The sequence below is a fragment of the Vidua macroura genome, chromosome 14 (assembly GCF_024509145.1).
Source record: "Vidua macroura isolate BioBank_ID:100142 chromosome 14, ASM2450914v1, whole genome shotgun sequence".
Taxonomy (NCBI): Eukaryota; Metazoa; Chordata; class Aves; order Passeriformes; family Viduidae; genus Vidua; species Vidua macroura.
Genome location: NC_071584.1, coordinates 20,665,978 through 20,678,867, shown reverse-complemented (window position 1 = coordinate 20,678,867; position 12,890 = coordinate 20,665,978). Strand labels below are relative to the sequence as shown.

At 54.9% G+C, this 12,890-nt stretch overlaps 1 protein-coding gene across 1 annotated transcript; it reads left to right on the top strand.

The window, feature by feature from the left end:
* The first annotated feature begins 730 nt into the window (after positions 1 to 730).
* Positions 731 to 12,435, top strand: F9 (coagulation factor IX). The gene is made up of 8 exons (XM_053990162.1): positions 731 to 873; positions 3,236 to 3,399; positions 3,689 to 3,713; positions 5,374 to 5,487; positions 7,152 to 7,280; positions 9,259 to 9,497; positions 10,003 to 10,126; positions 11,691 to 12,435. The coding sequence occupies exons 1-8, from the start codon at positions 807 to 809 to the stop codon at positions 12,236 to 12,238; spliced, it is 1,410 nt and encodes a 469-aa protein (XP_053846137.1). The 5' UTR covers positions 731 to 806; the 3' UTR covers positions 12,239 to 12,435.
* The last annotated feature ends 455 nt before the right edge of the window (positions 12,436 to 12,890 follow it).

The window sequence follows — 12,890 nt, the reverse complement described above, 5'->3', positions numbered from 1 at the left end:
GGCAGGCCATTCTCCCCACTCCTCTTTACTGATAGATGTATTGTTTCAGCATTTTAGCTCCATTTATTTTCTCACATTTGCATTTCCTTATGCACATAAAATGAGAGGCGATCATTACCTTCTTCACTTTGTATTCAATTTACATCAACAGCACATTACCTCATCCCAGCTCATTTATCAACCACAGAAACTTGATAACAAAAGCTACTGTCAGTGATGAATAAAGATCATTTCAAATGGAGCAAGAAGAAACAAGATGAATTACAGGTTTCAGGACTTTTTGTTTGCTCAAGGAAAGGAAGATAAAGGATATTTTCCACCTAGACAAGAGGGATCTCATGAGGCTGCAACTCATATTCAGCATCTCCTCTTCAGCTGCTGGGTCTGTGTTGCACACACAGGTAACCCCAAATACCATGAACCATAAATGTCTGCGCCCTTTGCCTCACAAGGGAACGTTCCTGATTTTCTGCATTGAGTGCACAGAATTTATGGTTGAGAAGCTCGAGGAAAAGCTTTACCAGCCACCCAAGGGGCTGCTGTGGCCTCAGAGCCGTGAGTGGAGCTGCAGCCTGGGAGACACCAGCACGGCCCTGGCAGCCCCTGGGCACCCCCGGCACACACTGGGATGCCCCTGCCCCATGGTGGCACAGCGCCCAGCTGGCTCTGCTGGGCTCTGGGACATCGGGGACCTTAACTTCAGGGGCTGCCCAGGGGCAGTAAACAAGCAGCTGCACTTTGAACCCCCGACTGAGCTCGGCCGCCCGGACAAGCTGTCAGCGAGAGCTTTGGCCAGGGGGGAGAAGATGGCAAATGCCCCCCTCATACTCTCCATGTGTCTTCTGGGAGCTTGTCTTGCTGCTGAAAACACAGGTGAGTTCATTTAAAAGCGAGCACGCCCCTCACTTTTGGTCCAGGGTGTTAGAGATGCCAGCCTGTGGTGCAGTGTTGTGAGACAGCAGCTCAGAGGCACTGCTGCAGTTCACAGCTCCTCTTTAAAGCCCTGGCTCTTTGCTGGGGGGATGAAATAACAGCTCCTGTGCTGATTCCATACAGCACGTGGCACAGGGATTAATTTTCAGAATGGATTTTTTTCTTAGGTTTTTTGCACCTTTAAGCTTTCAGAGCTCGATTCAGCCATTTTAGAAGGCACACACGGGAGAGGAAAAGAGGAGAGCACTGCTGGTGCAGTGACAGTCACACCTCTTTGTGTGCCACCACTTTATCCTGGAGAGCAAACATGCTCACATCCATAAAACACTCATTGGATTTGCCACTGCGAGGATTGTTTAAAGGCAAAGCCACCATAAAAAGTGGTTTTAACAAAGACTGTAGGATGCAGCCAAAGCTGGAGACAGGACAGAGCATTGATGGATGTGGGCAATCACACACAGTAATGCAGGCTCTTGCTTGATTTATCTGCAGCAGCAACAGTTCCAGCAGAGGCTGGTTCACATCCAGTGTGAGCTCCTGCCTCCTGCAAGGCTTTCCTCTTTCATTAAAACATTGCTGGAAACAGGTTTAAAAAAAGGCTGTTTCCAAAATGTTTGCTCAGCAATGAAAAGTGAGCAGAACGTCGTATTTTTGCCACCACCCGCCCAGGTGTACCCCCTATAAAATACAGTGGACAGGACAGGTGTGCCCTGCCAGCACTGCCTGGAGACCTGTGTCACTCTCTCAGCTTGTGGTTCAGAAGCTGGTAAATGAGGGTATTCTCAGGCTGAGGATGGTTTCCAGCCCCGTGAGTGCCATTCCTGCCACCCCTCAGGGCCTGCAGCCTTCAGTCCCCATCAAGTTTTGTTTGGAAAAGCAGCACGTGGGACCCGTAAGGAACGGAGAAAGCCCAGAGGGAGGTGAAGGGAGGTGAAGCTGCCCTCATTAAATGAGTTCTCAGCATTAAACGGGTTCGCTGTGGCAGGTGCCTGGCACGTCCTGCCGGGAGGAGCCCGCTCAGTCTCCTGTAGAGGCACTGCCAGTGCAGGGGCTCCTCGCCTGTAAGCAAGGAGCCAACCTGGGGCCAGCCAGACCAACCTGCCTGGGGCTCATGAGAGCTCCACCAGCCCATCTCCTGCAGGCTCAGCAGGGCTGGGCTCTGCTCTGGATCTGCAGGACCTGGCCGTGAGCAGGGACGAGTGGCTGGAGCTTGTCCCTGGGTCTCCTCCTTCCCTGCCTGGCCAAGCTCGTGGTGTCCCTGAGCCCCAGTGGGGCCCGACCCCTTCCTGCACAGAGCCCCAGGGGAGGGTCCGTGTCCCGGCTGGCCCCGAGAGCCGCTCTGCCATCTGGTGACAAAAAGGGACACGCTGAGCGTGCTGCGGGAGGGTGGAGAGGGAGGAGAGGCTGGGCAAGCAAAGCAGGGACATCCCCTGGGTGAGCAGAGTGGTTTAGGGAGGTGAAGAAGAACCCCCGGCAGAGCAGGGTCAGGAGCAAACCCTGCCACAGGACAGCCACCGCTGCTGTCCCTGCTGCTGGGACACACAGCCCTGCCAGGCAACACCCACGGTAGCCCGTGATGGGGCTGCCCCTCACCAGGCAGCCACCACGGCGAGGCTGCTGGCCACTGTGGCCATCCCACCCGGCCCAGGGTCCCTGCAGTGCCAGCAGCTCTCGCTGGTGGCCCTGCCCAGGAGCGTGGCCACTGTGGAAGGTGGATACAAAGAGCCCACTGAGGAGGTGGCCCAGGGGATGAGGAAGGCTCGTGTCACCCCTCGTGCCTGCAGGAGATGCTGGGACCCGGGGCCGTGGCCAAGGATGAGGAGCAGGGAGAGGAGGACGTGGCCCCCTGCTCCCAAGGGCCACAGCTCTGCAGGGGCAAGTGGCCTTCCAGAGCCAGCACAGGCAGACAGAGCAGGAGCACCTCTGGGGCCAAACAAGACCTCACCAAGCAGCAGCATGAAAAAGCCTATTATTTTCCCCTCTCAAACAGCTTATTCCAGTCTGTGCATCTGTGATGGAGATTCTCACGCCATCTGCTTTAGGGTATTTTAAGCATCAAACTTCAGCTCTCCCAGTCACCCCCTTGCCATCAGTCATTTCTGCCTATTGACTCTTTTGACGTTTGGCTCTGCAGATCTGATCCTTTGGACTGGGCTGAAGTGGGGCAAGAAAGAAAGCTCAGGCCCACAATGACAGTCCCGAACTGTCTCTGGCCATGGGGCAGTGGGAAACCTGGAAAGGGCTGGTTTTTCTGGGGGCACAGAGCCCTGCCAGCCCAGCCCTGTTCCTGTCCCCGTTTCAGTGTTCATTGGGAGCCAAGAGGCCAGCTCGGTGCTGCAGAGGCAAAGGCGAGCCAACTCCAACAGGCTGGAGGAGGTCATTCCCGGGAACCTCGAGAGGGAGTGCATAGAAGAAAAGTGCAGCTATGAGGAAGCCCGAGAAGTGTTTGAAAACGAAGAGAGAACGGTGAGTGCCACGCTGCTGCACAGCGGCAGCACCGTGTTCCCTCCAGCTGGGGCACAGAGGGGCAGCAGGAGGGAACAGCAGGAGAAAACCTACAGGGCCCAGGGCAGCATCTGGCTCTCCTTTGTGCTCCATCAGCTGGGCTGGGGAGCTGCTTTAAAAGGGGTTATGGAGGTGGTGGTTTCCCTGCAAGTCTTTCCCTTCAGCTTTGGAGCCATCCAGGTACTGCTTCAGTCAGTCAACACCCAGAAATTAGAAAACAAAGGAAACTTTTTCTTTTTTCCCTTTGCAGATGCAGTTTTGGCAAACATACGTTGGTAAGAGCTGCTTTCTTCATGTTCTAGTGCTTCATATTCCTCTCTCAGTGCATAAAGACCCGATGTTACTGTAACAAATGTATTTCAGCATCCAGAAACTGTAAGGGCAGAGCCAGTCAGAGCCTTGCACCCCAAATCCTGCAGCACCCAGCCTGGGTCTGTCCCGTTTGTATAGAAATGGCAAGCAAAAAAAAAAAAAAAAAAAAAAAAAAAAAAAAAGGATGTCTCGGTCAGCATTTTATTTGTTCAAGCGGGGTTTTTCTGAACAAATTTCAAAAACCTCGCGGAACAAAACCAGTTCAGGCAGACTGCTGGCTCTCATTGAGCCCAGGTCACGCTCTGGGCTTCACTTTCAGCTGTGCCACAGAGTAAAATACCACAGCGATAATTAACACCCCTTCGGCAAACAGCTAATGCTCTGTTCTCAAGCACAGATCTCCAGATAAGGCACAGCCTTGTGAAGGCACAGCGTGAATCTCTAGAAATGCCATATTAAAGTGGAGACTCAACAAGATCATAGCAAACAGCTGTTTGCAATTCACACCCTTACTTCACTGTTTGCTTTCCACATCTACTTCTTCCTTTGCAGCCTCCATCCCCAACGACTCCTTGGTCCCTTAACAAAAAGATTTCAATGCCCACTACACCATCCGAAACTAATTTTAAGGACATTTCCATAAATGAACTCTTTGGTAGATTGGCCAAGTGCCCAGAACATCTCACTAAAAAGCCTTAAATAATTCAGTTTACTCAGTCCAGACTATAAAATAAAAACATTGCATTTGCATTGTTGGACTGTCCTCTGAAAAAAACCAACCGATGAAACTCCACGCTGCATTTGTTTCCCTGCCACTGTAACAAATTAGCTCATCAAAAACGAGGAATGCCATCTATTCCTGTGTCACCCGGGGTGCCTGGCTTGCTGCTCAGAGTTTGCTGCTGTTCCCAGCGTGCAGCCCACAGGAGCTCGCCCTTGCACAGCCCCAGCCCTCCCCAGGCAGCACAGCAGCTGCAATCCTCCCTCTGCCTGCAAGCCTGCCACCAGCGCTCAGACGAGCCCAAACCGTTTTGCTGCCGTTTGCATTTTGTGTTCCAGCCCTCTCCTGAAAGCCCCGTGTGCTGCCACCCTGTCCTGCCACCTCACGAACCCAGCAAGGCCTTGCCTTTCTGCAAGCCTTGGCACAAGCACTTCGAAGGGCATCCCCCCCATTCATCATCACTGATCTGCTTCTGCAGAGTTGTAGATCACCAATTTTGCAATAGTGAGTATTTTCATTAAAGCCTCAGGCTCTCAGCTGGAGGCAGCTGTGAAAATAAAAGCCCCGGCACATGAGGAAACACCTAGAGCAGGTAACAGCAGTGCAGGAGTGAGGAAGAAAGAGCAACACGAAGGTTCTCAATCCTAACACACAGGCAGGTCTCCACACCCCAGTGGGCAGACCCAAACTTTCCCAGAACGGTGTTAGTGCTAAAACAACCCGGACTGGAAACTCAAAGCACTCCTGGAGTAGCAAACCTTCTAAACTTGTCTGATTTGGCCAAGCCATGAGGTGCTGCTGAGATGTTGCAGGAGGGCGACTGCAGAGGGGCTCTGCTGAGCTGGGCAGAGCTCAGGGGGACAAGGGACGGGTGTTTTTAACTCTGCTGTCTTCTCTCCAAGATGGGGATCAGTGCAACCCCAACCCATGCAAGAACGGAGCCGTTTGCAAGGATGAAATCAATTCCTACGTGTGCTGGTGCCCGGCTGGCTACGAGGGCAAGAACTGTGAGATAGGTGCGTGCCAGGGCTGCCCCAGGGGCCGTGCTGCTCTGCTGGGAGCCCCTGGGACCAGGGGGGTCAGACCTCTGCTGGGACCAGGGGGGTCAGCGGCACCCTCTGGGGCTGTGTGGGACACAGCTTGCTTTGCTGTGAGGCAGGAAGGTGTCAGTTCAGCCTGCTGGCACCGGGGATGGCAGGGGGACACGCCTGGGGACGCTGCAGTGGCTCTCTCTGGTCCTGCCCAGCCCCAGCTCCACCTCTCTGAGCGCCTGCTCTTGGGCAGGGCTCAGTGGAGACTCAGGCTCAAGGTCTTCTGTTCAGCTGTGCCTGCCAGGGCAAATGTTGACACAGAGCCCTTCCTGCATGTCCCAGCACAAGCCTTTCTGGGACTGCTCAATCAGGGACAGCCTGCTGCCTGCTGAAAGCAGAGTTTCCCACAGACCCCCCATGGAACCCCCATTCTCCCACTCCCCTTTCTCATGCCAGGCTGAGCAGCGGGTGCTGGGCAGGGCAGGACTATCCTGGCCTCCTCTCAGTGGCACTCTGCTTAATTCATAATTATAATTATCAGCAGCAACCTTGATTCTGGAGGCAAATAAAAGGCAAATATTTTCCTGATGGGCTGAGGAGTTCATGAAAACCAAACAGCTGATAATTTAAGCAAGAGGGATATTCAGCTCCTATAATATAATCAGGGGCTGTGCAACTCGCATAATGTGCTAGACTCACTGCACTAATAAAAGATTCTCTTTCTAGTTGTATTTCTGCTCTGGCAAGAGAAGAGTGTACGTTAAAAAGAGCATTTCAAAGTTGCATCAAATTTAAATAGTCTCATTGCAGATTTCTTGGGGAAGTGAGGAGCAAAAATAGAGCTGGAAGTGAGGCGTGAAGAAGAGCTCTGTAAAAATAGTAAATGATGGCATTAAAATGGCTACAGGAAGGGAGGTGTCCTTGAGGAAGTAGGAGTGGAGTTAATCTGCTGTGAAGTCATTTGAAAACTCACTGAGAATTGCAAGGGCCTCTGCAGATTTGTGGTTCCCCACCTCCAAGGTGTTGCCCCCACAGAGGAGTGAGGGCTGGGGTGGGAGAAGGCAGGTGCAAGGCATGGGAACCTCGCTGTGCCTCAGGCTGTGTGTCCCATCACACATCCTGCTGAAAGGGCTCCTCCAGGCCAGCCTGGACAGCGATGGGTACGGCAGGAGGAGCACAAGGCTTGCCTTGAAGTTTGGAGCCCAGCAACAATCCCAGCACAAAGCCCTGCTTGGGTGCAGGGCTTGCTCCAGTCTGATACAGGCTGCTCCCCCCCACTGCCAAAAGCACAAAAGTGGGGAAATCACGTGGCTTGTGTTTGTTACCAAATCTTTGTTACCAAATATTTGTTACCAAATATTTGCAGGAGTCCTTTAGGGTCAGGCTGCCACATTTCAGCCAGCACGCAGCTGTTGGAGGCAGCAGGCTGTGCCAGGGGGGCTCCATAAGCTCCTCACCCTGCCTGCCCCAAGAGGTGCCCGCTGCTCCTGCCTGATGGGCAGGGGTGGGATTGCCCTGCTTCCCCATCCCCTTCCCATAGCCTGGATCAGCCACGGGGAGTTACTGAGCCCAAACCCCCGAGTCTCAACAAATCTCTGACCAGCTGTGTTTCAAAAGAGCTCTCACAGTTTCATTTTAATTTCTTTCAGACTTCACGTGTGCTATCAAAAACGGAGGCTGCAAGCACTTCTGCAGTCATCAGCCCCCACAGAGGGTTGTGTGCTCCTGTGCTGCTGGCTATAAACTGCATGAAGATGGGAAGTCCTGCGAACCTACAGGTTAATTTTTAAATTGTTTTTAAGAGATTTGGGTTAAAGTTTTCAAGGACTTGTCCTGGATTTAGTTACGTGAATTTCATAGATGCAATATCCTGTTGGAAACCTTGTTGCTTGTTTTCCTACTTAGCAAAGGTAGAGCCCGACCCTGCACTTTCCCCAGGGGAGATGTGGGGTCTGGCTGGAAGGGTTCAATCATCCTCTAAAACATCAATTTTTTTAACCTGGGTGAGTGGAGATGCAGGGTACTTGTCCAGGAATTTGTTCAAAGGCAAATGCTGTTTCAGATGGCTGCTCAGACAGGCTCCAGCCATCTCACATGTCTAGATATGGATCAGAAATTTTCTGAAGGCAGAGGGTGATGTTCAGCTACCCCAGCACCCAGCCAGGGCTCACTCCCGTGTTCTCCCAGTACGAGCTAACAGTTAATTACTGATTCTGCACTGAGGATGCTCGGAACTTCTCAGAACTAAAGAAGATTTTAATTACTGTAAATCCTCCTGGTGGTCTCTTTCATGGCTGGTCATGACCCAGTGTCTTATAATCGAGTTGGGTGGGTACAAGTGAAGCTTTGTGCTGGTGCTGTCCTCCCAGCAGCGTGGATCTGCAGAGACCCTCAGTGAGAACTGGACTCTGGCTTAGCCGTTGTGTTGGGTGGGGTGGAAGGAAAATGCAGTTCTTGAGGCTGCAGCTTCACAAAGCACTAAGGAATAGCTGGTTCTCCTTGTGCTCCCCAGCTGTACCCTGCTCCTAGACCACTGCAATACCTGTAACTACACTGACCCATGCAGACCCAACCCACAACACAGCAAATAACTGGGTGTGAGCATCTCAGAAGCACATCTGGCAGAGAGGAGAGTGAGCAGATAAATGTTTGTCATGTGAAGTCAGTTTAACATTTGCTGCTATCACATTTCCAACACCTGATTGCAGTGGGATTGCACACCCACCCACACCTGCAGGTACCTGCAGAGGGGAGCTCTGTCAGCTGCAGCAGGCAGTTTGGGAAATATCCTAGGGCAGGAATCCTGTCAACAGAGGATCTCATCAAGAGCTCAGGCCTGTGTTGCCCAACATGCTGCATCACTTTCACTGGGCCAGAAAGGTTTACTGTTAGCAAGAAGATTGTCCTTCAGGTTGGGCAATTGTCCTCCCTGCAAAAGCTGACTTTTGTTGGCTCTGAAACTGTCATTTCATAGGCTAAGCTTGCAGGTACCACTTTCCATCACTCAACACTCATTTGAGTCCTGTCCCTAAAGTGAACTGTTTAAAAATAAAGGATGAAGTCTCAGTAGGCCACACTCACGTCTGATTTTACACTAGTGTTTGTTTGCTCAGTGCTTCTGAGAGCTTTTCAGATGAAAGACAATGCCTGGTGCTATTTACTATTTTGACTGCCACCAGCAGCAGGAATTCTGCACACACTGTGTGGGAGAGGATTGGGAAGAGTTCGTCTGAAACAAGTCTACAGATGAGTTCTTCATTAACAGAGAAAATGCACAACTCTAGGAAGAGGTTATTAATGTTTTCCTCACCTTGGTGCCAAGCAGGATTATCTGTACAGTTGGCAGCTGTTATTTCCTGCCCTCTCCCAGCTGGCAGTTTATTGTTCTGGAGTCACTGCTGTGCAAATGGCCAGCACAGGATTCCCAAGCATGCAGCACACATCCTGCCAAGAGCAGGCTCAGCTGCCCCAGCCCATCAGGCACAGGTGCTCAGCACAAGCTTTTTTCACTTTTAAAGCCGTTCAGATGACATTCCCAAAGCCCAGAAACAATCGCTGCTTTTGCTACTGTTCCGTATCGCTCGCCCTGCGGCTCCAGGACACGGGCACGTGTGCACAGGGAACGTGGCCAGCCCACAGCCCTGAGCTGGTCCCAGACCCTGCTGAGGTGAGGCAGCATTTCCCTGCTGGCCTGGCCTCCCCTTAGGTCGCTGTGGGTGACCCAGCCAGTCACAGCTGTGACTGTTCCTCTCCCAGTGCCATATCCCTGCGGGAGGATCACGGCTCCTGAAGCCAAGAGGAAGCTCACCCGGTCCATGAACACCTTTGAGCACTGGAACATCACGGGTGATGACCCTGACGATGGCCCCGGGGAGGTGCAGGACAACGCCACGGAAAGCAGCGCTGCTGCCAGCACCAGGATCACACCTGTGCTCAGGACGGGCACGCGCGTTGTCGGCGGCTCGGACAGCATGAAGGGAGAGGTGCCCTGGCAGGTACCAGCTCTCTCTGCAAACCTTCTGTAACCCCAGCAGTCCCTTTCTGAGTACACATCATCTTCCTTTTGAACACCCACAGCCTGTCTCTGGGGTTAGACTGGCAATAGTCGCAAGCCTAGCAGGAGCACAGCTTCTTTTCACAGACAGTTTTATGCCACAGCAACAAAACTTGCCTGCACGGGGCTCTCCTCTGGCAAAGAGAGCCAGAAGTCAGAGTCACAGCAGCTTTACCTGGTGGGGCACAAAGGGTTGAGCTACAGCAGCAGATTGCCCAGTAGTCCATGAATGTACCAAAAGTAAGCTGAAGGGAGTTTTGCAAGGAGCAATGCAACTCAATTTTTTGGCACCAGCAGTTTCAGCAGATCGTAGAATCATCTAACAGTTTGGGTCAGAAGGGATCTTAAAGATCACCTAGTTCCAACCGCCTGCTGTGACCAGGGCCACCTTCCACTGCTCCAGGCTTACACAAGCCCCAGAGTGTGATTTGCCCCTGCTCCCACAGGTTCTGCTGGTGAACAGCGAAGGCTTGGGCTTCTGCGGCGCATCCATCATCAACGAGAAGTGGGTGGTGACAGCAGCACACTGCCTGAAGCCGGGCTACACCCACAACCTCACTGCTGTGGCAGGTGAGCACCTGGGCAGGAGGGGGGGACGCGGCACTGGGCTGGCGGTGGCTGGGCAAGGCGTGGCACAGGGCAGTGACCGCGGTGACGGGCAGCGGCGGGACACGAGCTGCTGCGGGGCACGGAGGCCCCAGCTGAAGCTGTGACACTCCATCAGCCTGGTGCCTGCAGGTCCCACCGCCTCTGGCAGGAGCAGTGAGCCGGCTCTGCCTCGGTCCCAAAAGCACAGAGCTGCCGGACCGCAGCGTAAACGCAGATCAGCCTGGCCATGAGTGAGCTCCCCTGAGCCAGAGGCTCATCCAGGCAGCTTTAAAGCCCGGTGGAAGAAGCATTCCCCTCCCCTGAGCTTCTTTGCTTCTCCGCTTTCATCCCTGAATCACATTTTCGTGACCCCAGCAACACCAAGCATCTCTAACGTAAGAAAAGCCACCTGAAAGTCTCCCCCACGTTTGTCTTGCGTTCACACTGTACAAACAGCCTGGGAGGGAGCTGACATTCCCTCTCTGCCCACAAAAGCCCTCGCCGAGCCCGCAGGACGCGCTCACCTGAGGCAGGCTCCGCAGCAGCGGCGGGGCCGGTGCCGCTCAGCGCCGATGGTGCGTCCTGGAGAGCCCGGTGGGCGAGCAGGAGCCCCGCAGCACGGCCCGAACGCCGCGGGGGCTGCGGGACAGCGCTGGGGAAAAGCCAAAGCCACCCTGGTCCGGCTTAGGCCCGCGGAGCTGCGGGACAGTGATGGGGAAAAGCAAAAAACATCCTGGTCCGGCTCAGCCCGCGGGGCTGCGATGGGGAAAAGCCAAAGCCATCCTGGTCCGGCTCAGCCCGCGGGGCTGCGATGGGGAAAAGCCAAAAACATCCTGGTCAGGCTCAGCCCGGCCCCGGGGGCTGCGGCCAGGGCGGCCCCAGCTGCTGCCCCTTCACCCACCCGGGCGCACGGAGCGCCCGCCCTTCCCTCTCCCCAGCTGTCCCGCAAGGCGGGCAGGTAACAGGTAACAGCTAACAGGTAACAGGTTACAGGTAACAGGTACCAGGTACCAGGCTGCGGCTCCTCGATCGCAGCTGCAGCTGCTGAGCCTCGGCCGGGCACAGGGGCACCTGTGAGCATCGGGGGGCATCGTGCCTTCCCGCGCCCCATCCTGCCCCGTGGCTCTGTGGGTTTACAAAGGGCAGATTGAGGTTTATTTTCGCTAATACATCATTTATTTTAGACCAGTATTTTTCATCAGCGAGTTCTGCCCCTTTTGCTGCAAGGGTGACATCCCCTTACCTCTCTCTGAGGGTGCTACACCCCCAAAACAGCCACTTTGCTGCTAGCCCTGGCAAAAGCATCTGCATCTTTGGTGCCTGACCGGACGATGTCACACCTGCCCGGTGTCACACCTGGGCTGTGCCGGGGGCCTGAGACGTGAGGGAACGTGCAGCTGCCTCTGACAAGGAGCCAGCAGCCTGGCCAGAGCAGTCTGAGCGCTCAGCCCTTTGCAGCCCCTGGGCTGGGCTGGGCTGGCAGCAGCAGGGCGCGGTCCCGGGGCTGCCGCGGGGGGACCCAGCCCGGTGCCGCCGGTGTCCGCAGGTGAACACGACGTCAGGAGCGACGACCACACGGAGCAGCTGCGCAAGGTGGTGACGCTGCTGCCCCACCCCACGTACAACGCCTCCATCAACGAGTACCACAACGACATCGCCCTCCTGGAGCTGGACCGGCCCCTCACCTTCAACAGCTACGTCACCCCCATCTGCCTGGGCAGCCGCGAGTTCACCAACGCGCTGCTGAAGCAGGGCGTGGGCACGGTCAGCGGCTGGGGCAAGGTGCTGTTCCGCGGCCGCAAGGCCACCACCCTGCAGGTCCTCAAGGTGCCCTTTGTGGACCGGCCCACCTGCCTTAAGAGCACCTCCACCACCATCCTGCAGAACATGTTCTGCGCAGGCTTCCCGTCCGGGGGCAGGGACACCTGCGAGGGGGACAGCGGGGGGCCCTACACCACGGAGATCGAGGGCACCTGGTTCCTCACGGGGATCACCAGCTGGGGAGAGGAGTGTGCCCTGCCCGGCAAATACGGCATCTACACCAGGGTCTCCAAGTACGTGAAGTGGATCAAGCAAACCACGAGGCTCCCCTGACCCCAGGGAGCGCGGTGTGCCAGGCTGGAGGATGGACTGGGGACATGGAGAGGGCCCACGGCAATCTCCGTGGTTTTGAGAGATCATTGCATTTCAATAAACATTTCTAAATGAAGTAACTTTTGCTCTTGGAAGGCAGGAGTTGAGAGAATGCAATGTAAATGTGGTAATAAGGAAATAAAAAGCCCTTTTAATGACCCGCGGCTGAGTTTCTGAGTGCACTGGCGCTGCTGTGGTGGTGTGAGTCCCCAAATCCCAAATGCAGAGGTTGGTGGATCAGCAGGGGGATGGTTCACACATGTCCCAGTGTGCCACCAGCATTGCCCACAGCTGGCACACAGCAGTGTGGGCAAGGGAAGCCCAGCAGGCACTGGTGCCCCAGCAGCATCCCAGGAGCAGGAGCCCACAGGGGAGGTGAACACGCACAGCAGTGCACCCACAGTGCCCCCAAACAGATGTTCTCACATGGAGGGGAGGCTGGGGGCGGCCTGGCCCTGCTGGGATGGAGGCAGGGGACACTGGGGACACCCTGACCCTGCTGGGATGGAGGCAGGGGACACTGGGGACACCCTGAGCTGTGCTGGGATGGGTGCAGGGGACACTGGGGACACCCTGACCCTGCTGGGATGGAGGCAGGGGAGGCTGGGGACAC